This window comes from Chrysemys picta, chromosome 10 (assembly GCF_011386835.1).
Source record: "Chrysemys picta bellii isolate R12L10 chromosome 10, ASM1138683v2, whole genome shotgun sequence".
NCBI lineage: Eukaryota > Metazoa > Chordata > Testudines > Emydidae > Chrysemys > Chrysemys picta.
The window spans coordinates 68,605,454-68,625,335 of NC_088800.1; the positions used below are offsets into that span (position 1 = coordinate 68,605,454).

At 37.5% G+C, this 19,882-nt stretch overlaps 2 protein-coding genes across 3 annotated transcripts in view; both read right to left on the minus strand.

Moving 5' to 3' along the window:
• Positions 1–19,882, minus strand: part of LOC135973815 (uncharacterized) — a 1,510,190-nt gene that overhangs the window by 665,761 nt on the left and 824,547 nt on the right. The gene's annotated exons all lie outside the window — the stretch shown is intronic.
• PDXDC1 (pyridoxal dependent decarboxylase domain containing 1) overlaps positions 1–19,882 on the minus strand; it is a 49,120-nt gene that overhangs the window by 23,947 nt on the left and 5,291 nt on the right. Inside the window, exons 2-10 of one of the 2 annotated variants that reach the window (XM_042861644.2) lie at positions 14,301–14,447; positions 12,493–12,566; positions 11,814–11,879; positions 10,206–10,289; positions 8,855–9,001; positions 4,831–5,020; positions 2,792–2,860; positions 1,819–1,897; positions 841–925 (exon numbers count right to left, since the gene is read on the minus strand). In XM_042861644.2, coding sequence (XP_042717578.2) covers positions 841–925; positions 1,819–1,897; positions 2,792–2,860; positions 4,831–5,020; positions 8,855–9,001; positions 10,206–10,289; positions 11,814–11,879; positions 12,493–12,566 — 794 coding nt within the window. In that variant the 5' untranslated portion in view covers positions 14,301–14,447. The remainder of the gene's footprint in view (positions 1–840; positions 926–1,818; positions 1,898–2,791; positions 2,861–4,830; positions 5,021–8,854; positions 9,002–10,205; positions 10,290–11,813; positions 11,880–12,492; positions 12,567–14,300; positions 14,448–19,882) is intronic. The other variant, XM_005307576.5, reaches the window with a different exon arrangement.

Genomic DNA, 19,882 nt, shown 5'->3' on the forward strand with positions numbered 1-19,882 from the left:
AAGGAAAACAGTCTTAGCTAAATTAATTATTTACAGCTTTTCTTCAACTAAAAGGTAGCATTTTAATCTTCATTTTAAATATTTCATGCAGTTGTATAAAAGGAAGTCATTTTTGTTCATGTATTTTTATTGCACATAAAGTAGAGATTGCAATTTAATATTCCAGAATTCAGACAAACAAAAATTTTAGTCTAGAGATCAGTCCAACTTTTTAGAGATATTAATCCATCCTGTGCTAATCATACTTCATCAGAAGGATTCTGTCAATAATTCACAGCATGTCATAAATGTATGGTACACAACTGTGTACAGTGGTAGCTCAGGACCAAATAGGTAACAGGCTCTGTCTGAGGGACTCGCAGGCTAAAAGCAGGGGCTCCTCTATTAACACTACTTATTCTGTTACTCCTGTTCTCAATCATGCTGCCTATTGCACCAGTTTTCTTAGCCACCACATGTCCTCTACTCCTCTAAATTTCATCTCTTCAAGCACTCCAGCCTCCCTTCACCTCTGCAATAATCCCTACTAACTGTTACCTTGTGTCTTGTCTCATTTAGATTCCAAGCACTTCAAAGCAGGGGCAGGTTACTCACATCCATATACTGACTCCATGCTGAGTAATTACATATACACGAATAACCTTTTGCAACAAAACAGTGACATCTGCAGGGCTCTAAATTTTGTAGAGTGGCAAATTTATGTTGGCATATAAAACATTTAATAATGGCAAAACAGCTGTGGACATTAGAGCATGTTAGCTATGGAATTACAAGTTGCACCATTATCAGAAGTTTCATTAGTGAATATGATTACACAGAAAGAAGTCTGAGGTTCTGTACCCTTCTACATGTAGCCACATGTTATACTGCTCACAAAGTTCTTTCAGTCGCCCAAGCTTGTCTGTATGACCTGCTCCTGGTGTACCTGAATTGAAAGGGGAAAAAAAGTCACTTTAAATATCAAATGTGTAAGTCAGCAAACATATAATCTTTGATTGTGCGGTGTCTTTTTTCTTTTCATTAGAAATTCAAGTCTTATCTTCTTGATGGACTCATGAAGAAGTGGAGAGAGAGCTAGTGCAGTTATGACATTGGAAGTTCAACTTGATTGACTGAGAATGTGATTCATATTCATAGTATTTAAAGCTCTGTGTTTTCTTATCTATTTAATTAAAAGTACTTGGGAGACTAGATGTCACAAGCATTCAAAAACTCAGCCATTTCTATTAAAAAAAAGTTCAATACACCTAATTCATCAAAGAATGACCTCTGCAAAAATAAAGAAAACCCTTATTATTTCTAAAGGGAAAAAGCAAGCACAGCACTTCCTTCCCACCTCCACTTACCAAAAAAAATAAAAATAAAAATAAACCTTTCCTCACTAAAGAGGAATTGAAACATTTGCTCAATTATTCATTCAGAGAAAGTTAATTTTTGAAGTTAATGGCATGTACAACACCATGGAAAGGTTCTTGGTCAGCTTTAGAATCCCATTTTTCAAAAGCTAAACTTTGCTCACTAAGGAACAAACTGTGGAGCCCTAAGTCATGCAAGCACGCCTGCTGACATAAATAGAACTACTTTTATGAGTAAGTTCTCATGAGTGTTAATAACGTTGTACAATCTGGTCCTAAATCACTCCTTTAAATAACTTCTTGGACAGCTAAATATTATGCAGTCACTATGATATTCTGTATCAAGGAACAGATGATCTACTCTAGCACAAGTCATCAATATTATCTACAATTCCAAGTTCTAAAAAATAAATACTAATTTTTCTAGGATACTGTTTTACTACTATCTGATCAGGATACTTACCAGCATTGGCCACTAGTAATAGTGGCAGCTTTCCAGAGTTAATATCGTCTTTAATTAGTCTGTCCAATAAAGCAACATCCTGTCACCAATAAGAAAAAATATAAACACTGCATTAGACACACAGTACAGAATATGTTCCTGTTGAACTGGAAAATTGGGGTTTCTAAAAGTAGCACAGAATAGTATCCTGACATTTTAAAAGCTGATCCACTGATTAAATTCTTAATACCTTCTTGTCTGAGTTTTCAATTTCCCCATTTCCACATAGCCCCAAAGACAAAAAAGGTCAAATACACCATAAATACACAGATAAAATAGGTGCTTTTAAATTAATTGAATTTACACTGGACATAATTCTACTGAAGAAACCTATTTAATTTATACTCTTCTTCTTAAGAAGCATGGACTCAACAGTACTTTCCAATGCTACAAGCTCAGAATGTCTTTCTATTGCCTTCAATGGGCATTATATTGGGTCATGGTATACTTAGGGTTCATCTTTCCACTCTAAAAATCAGACTTTTGTAACACAAACTTCCATGGACTTTGATCTGTGTGAATCTATTAAAACACAAGGAAAAGTTTAATAATTCATCACAATGTCATACACAGCAACAAAAAAGTTTAGTATTCAAGCCTAAACTTCTCCTTTAAAAATATCTTCGAGGGTCTACATATTTCCAGAGTCTCAAACTAGAAAGCCCTTACTGATTGCACCAAAATACACACTGCAGATAATAAGTACAGAGTTCAGGATACAAGTGCTACACGTATTTCTGATTTGATTACTTTTAAGAGAATAAGGCCAATTAATAGCCAATGTTCTGTTACATCTACACCGAGAAAGCTCAGAGGATGGAAAAGTCAAACATTCACCACTCTTTCCTAGCAACATTCTCAAATCATTCCTTAATAAGTGTTCTGCAAAGCAAAAAGAAAAGGTCAGTTTAAAAAGACAATGCCCCAAACTTACCATCTGATGTTGGGATCCAAACATGGTGTTACAAGGCACGCGGCACATGCATGAAAGGGGCAACCCAAGCTGCAACGAGAAAGATGGAATTTGAACAACTCACACATGATTTATGTTACTCATTTAAACTGCTCACAGAACTACAAGGAGGAATAAAAAAAAAAAAGCCATTGAAAGAAGCAAACACATAGTGACAGAGGCTCTGCTACCAAGTGATTTTCCTTGCATTTTAAAAATGAGTTTTCTGCTAGAATTTCTGATCAGACTAAGAGTGGAGAAAAGGAAGAGAGTGAGACCACTGAAAAGTAACAAAAAAGTTGTAAAATAACAGTTAGCTTTTAACATGAGTAAGGGGAAGTAGACAATAAGTCAAACCTGGACATTTTTCAGAGTTTGTATCTTGTCTGCAGGACTGCACTACAAGTGGGCACAGATAAAACACTAATTTTCACCAAGGAAATGAGGCTGCTCACAATAGACTCAATCCTGCTCAGTCCAGAGCACTTTGGCCTTAATCCAACAAACATTTAAGCACATGAGTAGGCCTACTGAAGGTGTATATTATATATATTTTCACTTATGCAAAATTATTATTGCATAGTAGAGAGTTAAGACAAGAAATTTTCATACAATTTATGTGATATAGTGCATATATTTTTACAACATGCTGTTGTATATAATGTTGGCCTTTTTTCAAAAGATTAAATTTAAAAACCACAATTTCTCTTATTCAGGACCTATCTACAAGCTCGCTATTCCAAGTAAAAATTCAGTGAGATTAATTTTTTCAAAGAACTTGGATGCAGAAAAATATTCCTAAGAAAAAGTAAAGTTCAACAGTAAATTGAGACATCTTTCAGTAATGCTTTAATGATAATACCATTTCAAACAAGAAGCTCGTCATGCAAAAGAAAATGATTATTATACTGAAATGTCTACATGAAACCAGGAACAATCACCCTTAATAAAACATCAGATGCAATTGTTTCATACAAAAAGTTCAGAAAATTCTTCTCTACAACTCTCACATCATCACTGCTGGAATATACAAACTGTGTGCAATCAGAAAACATTATCTTGCTGTCCAGATGAATATTGTAAACTAGAATCCTATGGCTCCATTCTGGGCTATTTTAGTTTATTCTCAATAGGTTTATGTTTTTTATGTTCTGGAATTGCTTTGGAATCTTATAATTAATAAAACAGTCTTACAAACTTATAACATTATGTTTTATTATTGTTTTTGCAGATTTTTTGGTTGGCTTCAGGGCATGGTTGTATCCTTCCTTGGCTGGCTTCAGGACAATCTTATTTGTGATTTTCATTGTTTATTCATACATCAGTTATTACTAACTTTGATTAAAAGATAAAATTTAGAAGCGTCAAGGAAGTTGTGCTTAAAAAACTAAAAAAAAAAAAAAAAAAAACTAAAATAAACTAATATATATATATATATATAGGACCATTAGGACACTACAAGAAAACTTAAGTTCAGTGTGCGCGTACACACACACAAACTTAAAGAAAAAAAAATATTCTAGAAACGCTATTTGTTCCACAAGCTGGGAAGGAAGAGAGGGAGAAGGGTATTTCTGTTATTTAACAACTCGGAAGAAGCTCAGATACCAGGATGACGAGGGCCATGTGAATGCACAAATAGCACTGTTGCAGACACAGCATGCTCAGCCACCTGAGAGTCAGAGAACCTCACTTCGCTCAAAAAGATCCTCTCTGGTTGACAGAGTATCACTGGCAAACCGAGTAAAGCCCCATTGAGAGGTCAGCAGTGGAGGCTCTAAAATGGAGATAAATGAAGGACCTTCTAGTTACAACAGGGATGGAAAGGCAATCCTCCACCCACCCATTACTCACCTGCAACAACCCACACAAAAAGTGTGCTGCTTCTGCAACATAACAATCTCTAACTGTGAACCTCTAGATCCATTCTCAAAATCTAGCTAGGCTGCCACTAGGCATGATGATGCCTGCAAGGTTCTATATGCAGCAAAGACTCAAAACTTTACACTAAAACTACTTACCTGATTGCAGAGAGTTTGGCCCAAGCCTGTTCTGGCTGCAGAACTAATGTATATAACAGGCTGCTTATTATATAACACATTGAATCCTTCTACTGTGTAGTCTTCGTAGCAAGAGTGAATAACAAGCCTACAGACTTTTAAGAGACCTTCACGATCATCTTCATGGTAATAAGCTGACCCGTTTTCATACCTGTAAGACAAACCAACAGAAACAGTCCTAGTTTAGTTAGTGTGTGTAAATACTGTGCAGTTATACAAGTGCTTTCTATCTCAGGCTATGTCTACACTACCGCAGTAAGTCGACGTACCTTAGGTCAAGTTACCGCGGGGTCTACATTGGGGGGGGGGGGGGGGGGGTCGACGGGAGAAAATCTCCTGTCGACTTATCTTACTCTTCTTGTCAGGAGTAGAGTACAGGGGTTGACTGGAGAGTGATCTGCCGTCGATTTGGTGGGTCTTTACTAGACCCGCTAAATCAACTGCCGGTGCATCGATCTCAGAGCGTAGATCCCTGCCGTAGTGTAGACCTGCCCTCAGATACTCTATGAAGAGGTACATCAGTATAATCATTGGGCATATGAAACTGAGGCACAGAAAGGCTAAGTACGCTGCTCAAGACCAGAGTCAAAATTAGACCTCAGGAATTCCTTGCTTCCAATCTTCTGCTTTGTCTCTGCTATATTACATTTATTGGTTTAAATAGCATCTGAAACAAAAGTATCTAAGTGCTGTTATATGTTAGTATGTTTTGGCTCCTCATTAAATTAGAAGCTCTATCCAACCCCAGAACATTACAAATAAAACGAATCCAAGATAGAAATCAGATGAAGGGCAAATCGTTAATTCTAGTTTTATAAGGTTTTAATTTGATCTCCCCCATCCAGTCCAGATATACGTTATTATATCACAGGAGTTTGTGACTCCAGGAGACAAAGATTATGAAAAAAGATTCGGAGGATCATGGTTCTGACACGAATAGTGGAAGTGACCTTTGGAGAGCTAAAGAGAGGGTAAAGGAAAAAAGAAAAAAAATTTTATTAAGGTAAGGGAGAGCACGGTAAACTATATTGGCACAGACCGAGATTAGTAACTATGAAAGCTTACTTTACATTCTATTTCTATTTACAGTTACAACAAGGTAGATGAGGGGACTTGGGCAAGAAAACCACTCTTTAAAATCCTCAAAGTTTGCAAAAATATTTTCTCAGACTTATATGCACTGAGTGAAACCACCAGATCATAAAATGTAGATGGAAACATCTGAGGAACAGGAAAGATTTTTCACTTTTAAAAAACTCCATTATAAAAATAACCTCAGCAAGTGGGTATGGCTCACATCTGTAAGAATCATAAGAGTCAGTGAGGAGGATGCAATATGATGCAGTTTCAAAGCACAATATTGTAAATCAAGAGTGAAATAGATTTTTTTTTTAAATAGAGTTAAACGTGGACAGGATCTTGCAAACTTTAGTACGAAGCCACTACCAAACAAATCCATAATAGCCAACGTTACTCATATCCTATTTTAACACTCCTTGAAATACAAACAAACAGACTGCCATTTAGTACAATTTATTTAGTACACTGCCACGTCTACTGCCTAGGAAGTTGGACTACTGGACTACAAATCTGTACAAAGCAGTTAATTTGTTTTTATCTCTCTGAACGAAGGATTTTGGCTTCAGTGGTGATATGCACACTAATGTTTAAAAGCCAAGAAGAGACAATAGTGGAATTAGGTATCTAATAAAGGTCTGACAGCTCCAGTATAAAGAAATATAGCCACCTAACTAAAATGAAGGGCCAACAAGAGGAAGAGTAGTACAGGTCAGGATTTATTAAGTGACAAGGAAGTTGGAGTTTTGCTACATCATTTATGTCCAACATGTACATCAATAGTCCTGAATAACCTAAGAGTCGCTCAGTCCATCCCTTAGCTTAAATTTTTTAAATCCTGCAGCATCCAGCCTCACCATAAATTACCCAAATGACTGACATTCCATCATGCTTTATGGTAGCCATGAAACCTTTTTGGAGCTGAACTATAAGGTAAGCTAAACGTATTTTTAGAAACATTTTAAAAATTATTCATAGACTCTTTGGGATATATCATATAAATGCAGTTGTAAAACCAAATATACCACTCATCTTACCCTACACACCTGTTCCAAGGTCCAGCAGGTATTCACGCTTGATGTGAAATCACTGCTAACGTGCATATTAGGTGTCAGAATGGGACCAACTGCTCCTCTAAGACTGGGTATTCGGACATAAACTGTCAAATAGATGGATTTTTGCTTAACCCATCTGCAGCTCATCTTTGAGCCATGAAACTTAGCCTCATATCCATGTAAGGTTTCAAAAACTTAAAGTTTTTACAAGAGTTTACTAAATAGCTAAATACAGATATTCATTCATCTTATGTTCTACCAACTAGAGAATGCTGATTATATTGGCTCTACAGAAGGTCCATCTGTCACTGTACGCAGCTAAAACAAGCCTTCATTTATCATCTATAGATGGGGATAATTTGTACCTTTAATAGCTCTATGGCTGGGTCAGTTTTAGTTATTTCCTTTATCGCTTCATTGGTTAATTTAATGAAAAGCCCATGCCTCATTCCTTCCTCCTACAGGAAGGCTCAAATGATTTGATATTGAGACATCTAATGCACAATATATCCTTTTCACATAAGACTAAGATTCCCATCAGGAGCCCCCAAAACCTAAAGAAACGTCGTGATATTAAAGTGAAACAGTTCCTGACTAAATTTGTCTTAAGTTAAAGCTCCCTTCAGATTCTTGGTGTGCGTTCATATAAAAGCCCTTAGTATCATTAATTTCCCCTCCCCTTGCTGCCTTGGCTTTAATAGTACTGAATACTTTAAAACTCAGTTTGCAGACACTCATGGCTAATCACACCTCTGTGTAAATCCGCTTTGTTGTACCATTTGTCTTTATCAGCGCTCTAGACTATAATCCCATCAGGATGGAGACCAGTTATCAGTTTGTCACTGACCATCCACTGCATACAGCATATAATAGGCATATACTACAATAGCCAGTGCTTTCATGGCAGGGGACTGGCATAAGCCATTCTCTTTGGAGCCAGTCAACATAATATTCCGTCCAGGGTCCCACTGAACACCATGTGGTATCCCTATTACCCTTCCTGCTGTCTGCAAATTAACATCCTGTATTTTACAACATGTCCAAACCATGTTAGTCCAGGGTTAGTCATTCAACCCGGGTCTCAAGAACTGCGCGGATAGGGAATACCTCTAGATTACCATTAAATGAGATATCAGTGAAGCTTTGTCCCACCCAAAAGTTATTTCTTTACCAAATGGGAACTATTTCCCATATTAGCAGCAGCCAGATTTCATTTTAATTTGCAAGTCAACCAGCTCTGGCACCAGAAATGCATTGTTTTCACATATATTAAAGCATATCTCAAGACGAAGGCACTTTGAGTAAGAATCTTACATGAAATTAAGCCATACAAGGAAATAATCTAGTTGTTTGACTAGGTTTCTTTTCACCTGACGTATTTCTTGTACTTTTCTTTCCCCTCCAGTGCTGGATCTAAATTACAAGTTCAGGAAGACCTTCAGGAAATACACTGAAAATTCTTCAGCTGTTCTATACATAAAGACTAAACAAAGTCTAAGGCAGAACCAATGAGAGGTTCGCTGGAAGACCTCTTTTAAAAGCGCTTAAAGGCTTTTATATGCTTATATAAATGGATATTCAACCATCTGTCTACCCACTATTGTACTTTGGCCCCTAACTCCATTGTAAATTCCTTATAAAAAACCACTTTTATGACTGGTATATTATTGACAAGTTCTTGGCTTTCAAGAACAGCATCCTGTAAACAAGTGTGCTGTATTTAAGATCTTTCACTGTATCATTAATTTAAGGCATATGGCTATCAAGATAACAAATCATACTTCAGACTTTTTTTAAAAAAAAACATTTTTACTACGCAACTGTACATAATAAATAAGCAATTCATGACTTACCTGAAGAGTCTGCAAAGCCACAGGGTGGTGTCCGAAAGGATTCTAGTTGTAAGATTTCTCAGCCTTTCCCTGTTCAACACTGAAATATAAGCTGCCAGACTATGTCCCAGTAAAGCCATGTGACCTTGTTCTCCAACATTCTGAAGTCTGCAAACCAGAAACATCGTATGAGAATAACTGTCAGCTTGATGCATGTCATGCATATTTATAATGGGTTTATGTTTTCTCTTTTTACTGGATATGCCCAGAATGTCATAGAACTGGTTAAGATGCAATATTTTCTTCAACTATATATCAGAATGAAGTATAAAAGAGCCATGTCTACACTAGGAGAGAAGGTGAATTTTAACACATTAATTAACATGTTAAAATCAGTGTAGACACGGCAGTTGTAGTTTAGACACCTTTTAGCTGCTTGAGATAAACTCTATACTCCTTTTTAGGGCTTATCTCAACCTACTAACATATTAAAACTGCAACTACTCTTTTACAATATGATTTTAGTATGCATTAAACATATGCCTAGGCCTGGTATATACAAAAAAAGAAAGCAGATGCTATGAAACTTGGAAGTTTAGACTAGATCTTTTCTCATAACTATTATTTATATAACATTTTAAATCTTCAAACAGTTTTGCAAATATTGATCTTCCACACCCCTGTGCAGGTAGGGAGTCTAGTAGTATCACCATTTTATGGAGAAATGGAAGGATAGAGGTTAAATGTATTGCCCAAGGCTACAAATAAGTCAGTACCAGAGTAAGGATTAGAATTTAGTGACTCCCATTCCCAGGCTCAGACTACCCCACTCTAAAAAAAAAAAAAAAAATCCATATGCAGAAATACTATGCAACTTGTAATTTACAACTATACTATATCTGATGCAACTAAAAATTCTGAAGGTCAGTCAAAAAATTAGGGTTTCCACAGAATGCAGGCAGCATAAGCAATGCTCAGAAAGTTGAGGACAATTTAAACAAATTGAGTTGTCAGCCAGGAATAATTCCCTGGTATACACAACTGCTTTTAATAATTCACTGCAGTAAAGAGTATGGCTATTTTGAGGAAAAACATTACCACGAAGTCATCGATAGTTACATAATTTCAACCCAATTTCAATTTGCTATTAGGACTATTAAAAAAATTCCTATTAGGTATGTTCCACATTTTACTTTTTCTCCTGGTTCAGTGTATAATGTAACAAAGGTTTAGTTAAAACACCTTACACTGTTGCAAATTTAAAATTAATAAAAAATTTGTAAGTGTACAATTTGTGGCTTCAAAAATTATCACAGCAAATATAGTTATCAAGTTATAATCTTCCAAATAGAACAATGCAATTTAGCATTACCGGTAAGACTGTGATGACTCATCTTCCTCCTCTCCATGCATGAGGTTCTGTACTAATTGGAGAATGCTCACCATATCTTGCCCACTAGGAAAGGAAAAATGGTAAGTAGATGAGCAACTCTAGTGTCTCAGGATACATATTCTAAAGGCCACTTACAACAGTTTTGCAACAAGACACAAGGGTTTTGCTCTGTAGAATGTTGGGATGGTGGGGAAAAGTTGTCAGTGGAGGAGACTACTACTGACCTCCCTGACACAGCAGGACTGTAGTGGGAAGGCTGCTGTATCAATGAGTCCAGATCCTCTTGACTTATGCATGGGGCATTTCAACAGGCCTAAGGAACTGGCCCACATAGAGGCTCCCTTGAAATCTGAGGATTTGGACTGACAAGCTTGACTAAGCAATCGTTCAGCCTGGAGGGCTGGATTGTAGGTGAAGACCTTGCCAATAGATGTCCAAACTCAGAGGATCCAATCATGAGCTCACAAAGTTGAGCACATCTCTCAGTAATATGATTATCTCTAAAATACACTGATTACTTACAAACATCTGTTCTAGTGAACAGAAAGTGTTTCTTGAAACCATTTCTGGAATTATGCTGCCTTACAACTGCTAGAAGTGCAAAAATAAAAGCCACCACACACCAACCCAACTTGAAATAGTATCAAATTAAAACCTATATTAATAAAATGAAAAATAATGAAAGTATAAAAGAGGTAACAGTTACACTAATAAAAAGCATTCCCAACTTCTTACAAGTCCGTTCAACTTCATCGATTCATACCAGTTTCATTAACTTCCATTAAAGTTTTTTTTTAAATGAAAACAAGTTGTGTGTTCACAATACTCTTCTGCTGTTAAACCCATGTTAAATTAGAATGGAAACTGAACTGCAGTCTTAGTTTGGGCTCATGAATGATCTTGCAGAAGAAAGATTATGACAATGCAAATCTTATTTTTCAGATGCAATAATTTAATGCACAAATCATAGCATATAAACTTTCAGGTTGTTAAGCTGAATGATGTATAGTTTTCTCTGAAGGCCAATCATATTCCTAAACATGGTGCTTTGTGCCTCACATAGTATGGAATATCATTCTCAAGTACTAATTTCCTGTCTGAATGTGTGTCTCAAACTCATTGAATGCAATATTTCAGATTTAAAAGTAAATCTACATAAAAATTATGCTATATAATAAAGACATAAATCTCCATTAAATTATCTTCTCTAAGGCTTTATTAGAACTCAAGAAGAGCTCTATGTAGCTTGAAAGTTTGTCTCTTTCACCAACAGAAAGTGGTTCAATGAAAGACATTACCTCACCTACCTTATCTCTAATATCCTGGGATCAACACAACTACAACGTTGCAAACAACTAATGCGTCATTAGCTACCAGTGACACAAAATCCTACTCGCAAAGGGCAAGTAATTTTTTTGATCTATAAATAAAATATATCAATCGTGGGCATAGTCAGGAGACCAGATTTTGTGGCTGGACACCTAAATTTTCATGATAGTATATATTATAAGTTCCTTGCAAAATTATTGCAAACATGTTTTATTTAAGAGTTTGTACACTGAATATGAAGAACACATTGTCACCTACCTCCCTTGGAGTGGTCCAGGAATATCGTTCCTTACATATTTCTTTTCATTTTCTTCCTCAATTTTTCTAATTTAAAAATACAAGAAAAAGAGTTACTTACATTTTAACTTTTTGTTGCATAGTAACAAATTCCTAGTGCAGTTCAATGCTCAAAAATACATTGGCATGTTCACAAGTGAAAAAAATCACTGAATACAATTTGAATAGATCAACAAGACTAATATAAGATTTAATTAAGGATGACCTTAAAAAGAGTTGTTGATTTGACTTTCCTTTGATTAAGAAGAATAAAAGCTTAAAAACTACGCTTTATAAGGCTGGTGAAAACCTTTATCAGCAGATCATGTGAGATGGAAGTAAAAGTTACTTGTGGAACCATGATTCACATGCTAAGAGCAAGTCAAAGCCTTTAGAAAATGTGTCCTGGTTGGATTTAGACTGAATGCTACAAAATATGTATTGGATTGGCCCCACAAATATTCATTAATAACAAACACCCTCAGTCAAGAAACATTCTTGATTTGAATATGGCAGAAATTAAGTACAAATATCTGATAATGATCGGTCTTAGAATTAGTAGAAAAAAAACCCCATTCCACTTGCTTGAAGACATTGGCATCAATATCTACATGTGTAACATGAATCTGCTGTTCTTGCAGCCATTATTCTTTGTAGATACCTTTGATTGTCTTCCAGCATCTTCATAGCCTCATTAAGATTCTTTCCCATTTCTGCTAAGGTAGGGTCAACCATCTATTATGGGGGAGGGAAAAAAAAAAAAAAAAGGGTAATCCCAAATGCCACTCTTACTAACTACTCTAACAGCATAATTATTGCTTTTAGCACTCAGAATAAGCTCAGATTTAAAGTTACATACCGGTAACAAATATCAAATACTGCATCTTCAACTCAAAATATACTAAATTAATAAATATTTGTGTATTGAAGTAAAAAATTATACTGGATAGCAACATGGATTTTATTACAGATACACCTCTACCCTGATACAACGCGAATTCGGAAATAACGCAGTAAAGCAGTGCTCCGGAGGGGGGGGGGGGGGCGGCTGCGCACTCTGGCAGATCAAAGCAAGTTCGATATAACGCGGTTTCACCTATAACGCGGTAAGATTTTTTGGCTCCCAAGGACAGCGTTATATCGGGGTAGAGGTGTAGATCCAGAGCAAACCTCTAGATTCAAACCTCTCTTCAACAAGGAAACCAAAACTCATTCCAAACACTTAAATTTGCAGGTTGTGTCTTTTGGGGTGGGGAGGAAGGAGTGGAGCAAGAAGAGGCAGCAGAGGGAGGAGGCTAGTTTGAAATCCAGATTGAAAAAACTTCAGGAAAGTTCTTGGTGTTCAAATTAGGCCCACTACATATAGCTTGGATCTGCAAATTCATCTCTGTGGTACCCTTCAGTCCCAACTGTAGCTATTATTCACAGTCATTCTGTAGCCCCAGGAACCTCTCACTTACAACTTCTATGAACCTGTGTATGTAAAGTAAAAATATAAGCCTTTGCAAGATCATATAATTTACAGAAAAATTTCTATATGTAGAATTTATACAATATCATGTTGAAAAATCCCGATAAGGGATGTGCATCATAAAATTTCTGCAAAATCTGGGATAGACGCTAGAGTGACAAATTCAGCTTAGTTTCAGATACACAGGCTCCAGGGCTGGCTCCAGGCACCAGCCAACCAAGCTCGTGCTTGGGGTGGCACCTGGTAAGGGACGGCCAATCTGGGAGTGGCGGGGGGGGGGGGGCAGCACGGTGCGGTGCTCGGCCGGGGGGGTGTTTCGGCGGCGCAGCACTCGGGGGGGGGGGGGTGTTACGGCAGGGCGGCACTTTTTTTTGCTGCTTGGGGCAGCAAAAAAGTTAGAGCAGGCCCTGACAGGCTCTCACCCTCACCAAAAACTAATGATACAACAGTGAGGGGTTCAGAGCAACAGGAAGAAGGAATAGAGGAATCAGAGACACAGCACTGGATATATGAACATCATCCCTAGCAAAAGGAAACTTTCCTCCTCTGAAGGCCCAAAATACTAAAAGTTTTGATAAGTGACTGAAAACCTGACTGTAGTGTTTCACTTCAACTTCACTAAAATTATATATATATATATATATATATATATACACACACAGAGTATGCAATGTAATCTTATTCATATATTTAGATTAAGGGCCTCTCAGTTTAACTCTCAAACATGCTTAAGCTATTAATTATAGGGGAAGTCGAAAACAAGAGGCTAAACTTTTATATTAATTTTAACAACCGTAAAGAGAAAGGAAGTTTCAATTTAAGGCTGTCACTCTGTTCTTAAGTTCACACTATGGCTCAAAAGCCTTACAACACAAATCTGAAAGATTATAGTATCATTCAACTTAGCCTGTTGTGCCTCTATGCTACCCTAATTTTCAAAACAAACTAACAACCTTAACTCTATTTCCTTGCATTTTTTAACATGATATACTCTTAACCTGATTTTCAATGCTGATTTATGTAGGAGATTTTCCCTCTTGTTGACAAAGACTGAGAACTTGTTACATCTTCGTCTGGTCCAACCAAGACTAGTAGTATTACCAGAGTGGTCTCATCCTCCAACAGTTGTAATTATACTCTTCCTCCTACCAGAACAGGCAAACAGTCTCTAAAAAGCCTGAGCTTGTTGCATGAATTAGCCTACCATGGATGTTTGTGGAAGGGCTTGTCACAGAGTGTAAAGGCCCTTTAAGGATACATGTACCCTGCAACTGTGAATGAACTTCCCAGCCTAAGCACACAGACTTGCACTAGCATGCTAAAAATAGCTGTGTGGACGTTAAAGCACCAGCAGAGACTTGAGCTAGCCAAACAAGCTCCACCAGTGCTGCAAAGTCCACACAGCTATTTTTTAGTGCACCAGCATGAGCCCAACTAGCATAAATCAGTTTATCTGGGCTGGAAGGCTCACTCCCAGCTGCAATGTAAACACAGCCCAAATTCCTTAGGATTATAGTCCCTACCTGTGACTAGCCACTGGCTCCTGCCTGATGAGATAAAAGGCCAACAAGCATCTTAATTAAGGATGGGATTAGGGAAGCTTTTGCAGGAGACTCTGGGTCAGAAAAAGGTGCTGAAAGGGGGCTTCCCATACCAGCTAGCCACAGCAGAAGCCCTCTTAGGCAGAGGCCCAAGGACTAGCCAGGTGGCAGGACCTATTCCGATTGATGCCAAACTGTGTTTCTTTTTGAACTATATATGCATCCCCGGGAAAAGGGAAGGAAACACTGACACTGGTGGAAGCAGCCAGCCAGCCAGCTGAATTACATGAGCTGGGAAATTGAGGCAGAGACCGGTTTTGATGCTGAGCTTGGGGAGATCCTGTTACAGGGGCTCTCTCCCTTCCTCTGCAGACCAAACTTATCAACCCCCATCCCCACCCTCCCAAAAATAGGCAAAAGCTGCGTCATCTAAAAACTGAGATTTAGTCCACCTTCACAGAATTGGTCTTGAGCTCAAAGCTTCCACCACTGCAGTAGTTTAGCCGTCAACATTTTTGTCCACCATTTTTTATCTAGAGATATTAAAAAACCAAAACAACAACAACAACAAAACACCTTGTACTAATTGTACTGTAGGGACATACTGACTCTTACTCTTTTGCTACAGTAGCTGAGAAACAGTACTCCCACTGGCTTGTACATGCCTGCCGTCATCACTAATACTGGCACACTTGGGTGGGGGAAGGAGAACAGAATGCAGGCATGTTTATTACTGCAAAAGATGGATGGAATATGAATTTGTATGTATTGTATGCCATTTCCTTCTCAAGGACTAACTCAGAAAAAATTCAGTTTACAGGTCTAATTTTAAAGACTACTTTTATGACAATATTTAGAGATGTATTTAACCCATGTATGTGGAGGCAAGGAGTGATAATGGTGGAGTGGGTAAAGACTCCACACTTACAAAAATGAAATGAAAGTTCCAAAACTTTTATCATGGAAATAGCAACTGACACATAATTATAGGTTGACATTCAAAACATCAGAGTGTCCATTTGTAGTCAAGCTTTTAAGATAACATTAATGGATGGGAATATGAGAGTCACCATAGAGAAACAAAAATTGAATCCAGTTATGCTATTTATATTTACTGGTAAAATCTCCATGAAACTCCACTGATGTTTTCATAGCATTCCTTGCACCAAATCCAAAAACTTTTGCAGCGATCTCGCACACTTAAATAAAATAGCCTCCAAATCCATAAGTGCAAATTTATGCAGAGTAATTGACTGAAGAATATTATTGATTATAGAAGCCTATATATTGGAGTTATGAAAGCCTGAGTGGCATTCACAAAACATTAAAAATACCTCACTGGAAGGAAATAATTTGTGTTAAACAACATTAGAAATCTTTTTCTGGCATTGCATGCAAAATACTTGAACAGATCTGTCCTGAATGGTGACATTTGTGGAATGATCTGTAACAGACATTGTGATACTGAGCTATAAACAAACAAAACAGCTCACAATTTCTCTGTTGCAATTATGGGTTGAGTAAAAACTTGCCAATGTTTACCTTTCCACCTACACACAAACACATTGTCTTTTTTCCAACTATAGCTATCATATATGCAAGCCTTTTGCCAGTACAACTAGTAGATTATGTAGCCAGTGAAGTCTTGTTTGCTCCAGCTACTTTTCTGTCATCATGAAATAAAAAAGTTATTCTAAGTTACATGAGATGTCATAAAATCCAAAAAGCCTTCGATTTTTGAAGTGGACTTCATTGTGAACTAAATCCCTGATTGCTTATTTTGATTGCTAATTGGATAAGAAATATTTATTTTCTGAACTTTTCAAAGTATATTTAAGGTATGTGATTTTAACAATACAAACAGATTAAAAATTAAAGAAAGTTAGTCAATTATGATTCAGAAAAATCAAGCATAATTCCCTACCAATGACACTGAAACCACATCCAGTGATGACATTCCTTATCCCCATTCTCCAACATGGGCAAGCGTGTCCTCTAACAGAGGATGGGACTGGAAGTAAGCCCAGCATGGGCTCTTTTCTTTAGTCCGACACAGATCGACTACAGGCTTCAGCCAAAGCCCACTGAAGTCAGACTCTCTTTCCACTAATTTCATGTGTGACCTTGTGCAAGATACTTCTGTTCCTCAGTTTCCCCATACATAAAATGGGTATAATATTTATCTCACAGGGATCTTAATTACTGTTTGTAAAGTGCTTCAGGGTCCTCTGATGGAAGGGAAAGTTATCCTGTACAGTAAGGATGGGCTCCACCTAAATCAAAACGGAACCAGACTGCTGACATGTAAAATTAAAAAGGTTGTAGAAGATTTTTTAAACTAAGGGCTGGCAGAAGTGTTGAAAGGTGTGAAGGAGCACACGGTTTGAGTGCAGCCATCTCTCAGGGATCAATTTATTAAAGGGGGAAGGGGATAGGAAAGAAGTTGATAAAGTACAGGTAGGAGCTAGTAATGAACAGTTATATATTATAGACTTATAGAAAGAGACCTTCTAAAAACATTGATATGTATTACTGGCATGCGAAACCTTAAAGCTGAGTGAATAAATGAAGAGTCAGCACACCACTTCTGAAAGCCAAAGCGAATAGGGAAGTGTTATTTACCCCTCCACATAACACAAGAAATAGAGGTGACCCAATGAAATTGTTTTAAACCTGTTGCCTACTAAACAAAAAGAAGCACTTTTTCACACAATGCACAATCAGCCTGTGGAACTCATTGCCAGGAGATGTTGTGAATGCCAGAAATATAATGGGGTTAAAAAAAAATTAATTAAGTTCAGGTCAATCAATACCTATTAGCCAAGATGGTCAGGGACACAACTCCATGCTCTGGATGTCCCTAACCCTCCGACTGCCAGAAGCTGGGACTGGACAACAGGGTGGATCACTTGATTGCCTGTTCTGTTGATTCCCTCTGAAGCAGCTGGCATTGGCCACTGTTGGAAGACAGGATACTGGGCAAGATGGACCAGTGGTGTCACCCAGTATGGCTGTTACTATCACAAAAACACGGAGTGTACATAGACACGGATGCTGATCTCATTCTATGTCTCATCATGGCTACTGGGGGGAAAGTCAAAATGGGATTCCCCTTTCAGATCACACTACCTGAAAATCCTGTTGTTTTCAGCCCAAATTCCTTACCCTTGAATCAGAGGCATTTTACTCTGATCATACTAGGTCTCTGTCCCTCTAGTTCAGGGGTCGGCAACCTTTCAGAAGTGGTGTGCGGAATCTTCATTTATTCACTCTGATTTATGGTTTCGTGTGGCCAGTAATACATATTAATGTTTTTAGAAGGTCTCTTTCTATAAATCTATACTATATAACTAAACTATTGTTCTATGTAAAGTAAATTAGGTTTTTAAAATGTTTAAGAAGCTTCATTTAAAATTAAAATTAAATGCAGAGCCCCCTGGACCGGTGGCCAGGACCCGGGCAGTGTGAGTGCCACTGAAAATCAGCTCATGTGCTGCCTTCGGCACGCGAGCCATAGATTGCCTACCCCTGCTCTAGTTGTTTGGGTTATAATAAACAGTACTGAAGCTTGAAAGCGTACAACTCATCAAAATACCATTTCCCTCATCAGGGATTTTAACAGTTTGGAGCCTCCCTCCTCCTCCAGTCCACCGAAATACAGAGAATTCATAGCCTATTTCACCTTTTATCATTTGTTTCCTTCAAATCATAATCATCCCATTCTCTGCTTCAATAATCCAATTTTTGTCTATGTCTGCATTTCCTGCAAAGACATCCTGTTTTGGCCTTCCTTTAAGGCTCTGCACTGTGTCCAGCTGTTTAGCTAGTGCACTGTGTCCAGCTGTTTAGCTAGACACTTGGCAACAGCTGAAGTGTGAGAGATCTTATTTTCTAATTGGGATGAGACTGAAACTTTGTGAAAAACAATCACTGTGTGTCAAGCCAATCTCTCATTTTTGTTCACTTTTTTCATTTTACATTCCTAGTACAGTTTTAGACAGGCCAGCAGAATTTCCCCCTAGAACTGCACAACACAACTCATAAAAACATCTATATTCATAAAGGAATAGTTTGTAAGATCAAGTTGTAGTATTGTAAATGCTGCCAAAAAAACCATTCATCATAATTTGTGACACATGCAGTGTATTTATATTTTAATTAAATAATGTTGTTTTCTCTTCAGAAATGCCTTGTTTGCAAATTGTTACTCTTTGTTTTATCATCAGTAATAAATGATGCTTTGTTTATAACAGGGGTCGGCAACCTTTCAGAAGTGGTGTGCCGAGTCTTCATTTATTCACTCTAATTTAAGGTTTTGCGTGCCAGTAATACATTTTAACGTTTTTAGAAGGTCTCTTTCTATAAGTCTATAATATATAACTAAACTATTGTTGTATGTAAAGGAAATAAGGTTTTTAAAATGTTTAAGAAGCTTCATTTAAAATTAAATTAAAATGCAGAGCCCCCCGGACTGGTGGCCAGGATCCAGGCAGTGAGAGTGCCACTGAAAATCAGCTTGCGTGCCGCCTTCAGCACACGTGCCATAGGTTGCCTACCCCTGGTTTATAATATTGATCTGTTTCCCAGCTAAAGTGATATTATCCTGAAGGTTTATTCACTAGACCAAGTCAAGTTTGCCACCAAAGCAGGTACATGAAAAATAGCTTGCAGGGAAATGGGGGAGAGGAGTGGGGAGGGTAGGAAAGGGAAGACAACCAATCTATCTACTTGACAATTAGAGCTCATTCAGATGATTTTTTTTTTTTTGCTTTTACTTATGTGTGTATTTTGGTCCCTATTATTTTCCTACCCACAGGTCTGTGATCATAAGTTTTCAGCAAAAGTTACCAGGATATCGTAGTGATAACAGCAACAACACAAGAGTCACAGGATGGACATGGAACCAAAATACATTTTCCATGTTTAGGGAAACAATGAGCATTTCTAAACACAGACATTGCCATATATTTACAGACTACTGAGCCACATACTCTGAAGCTACAAAGGAAGGCGAAAATCCCACAAAAGGCACCTGATCA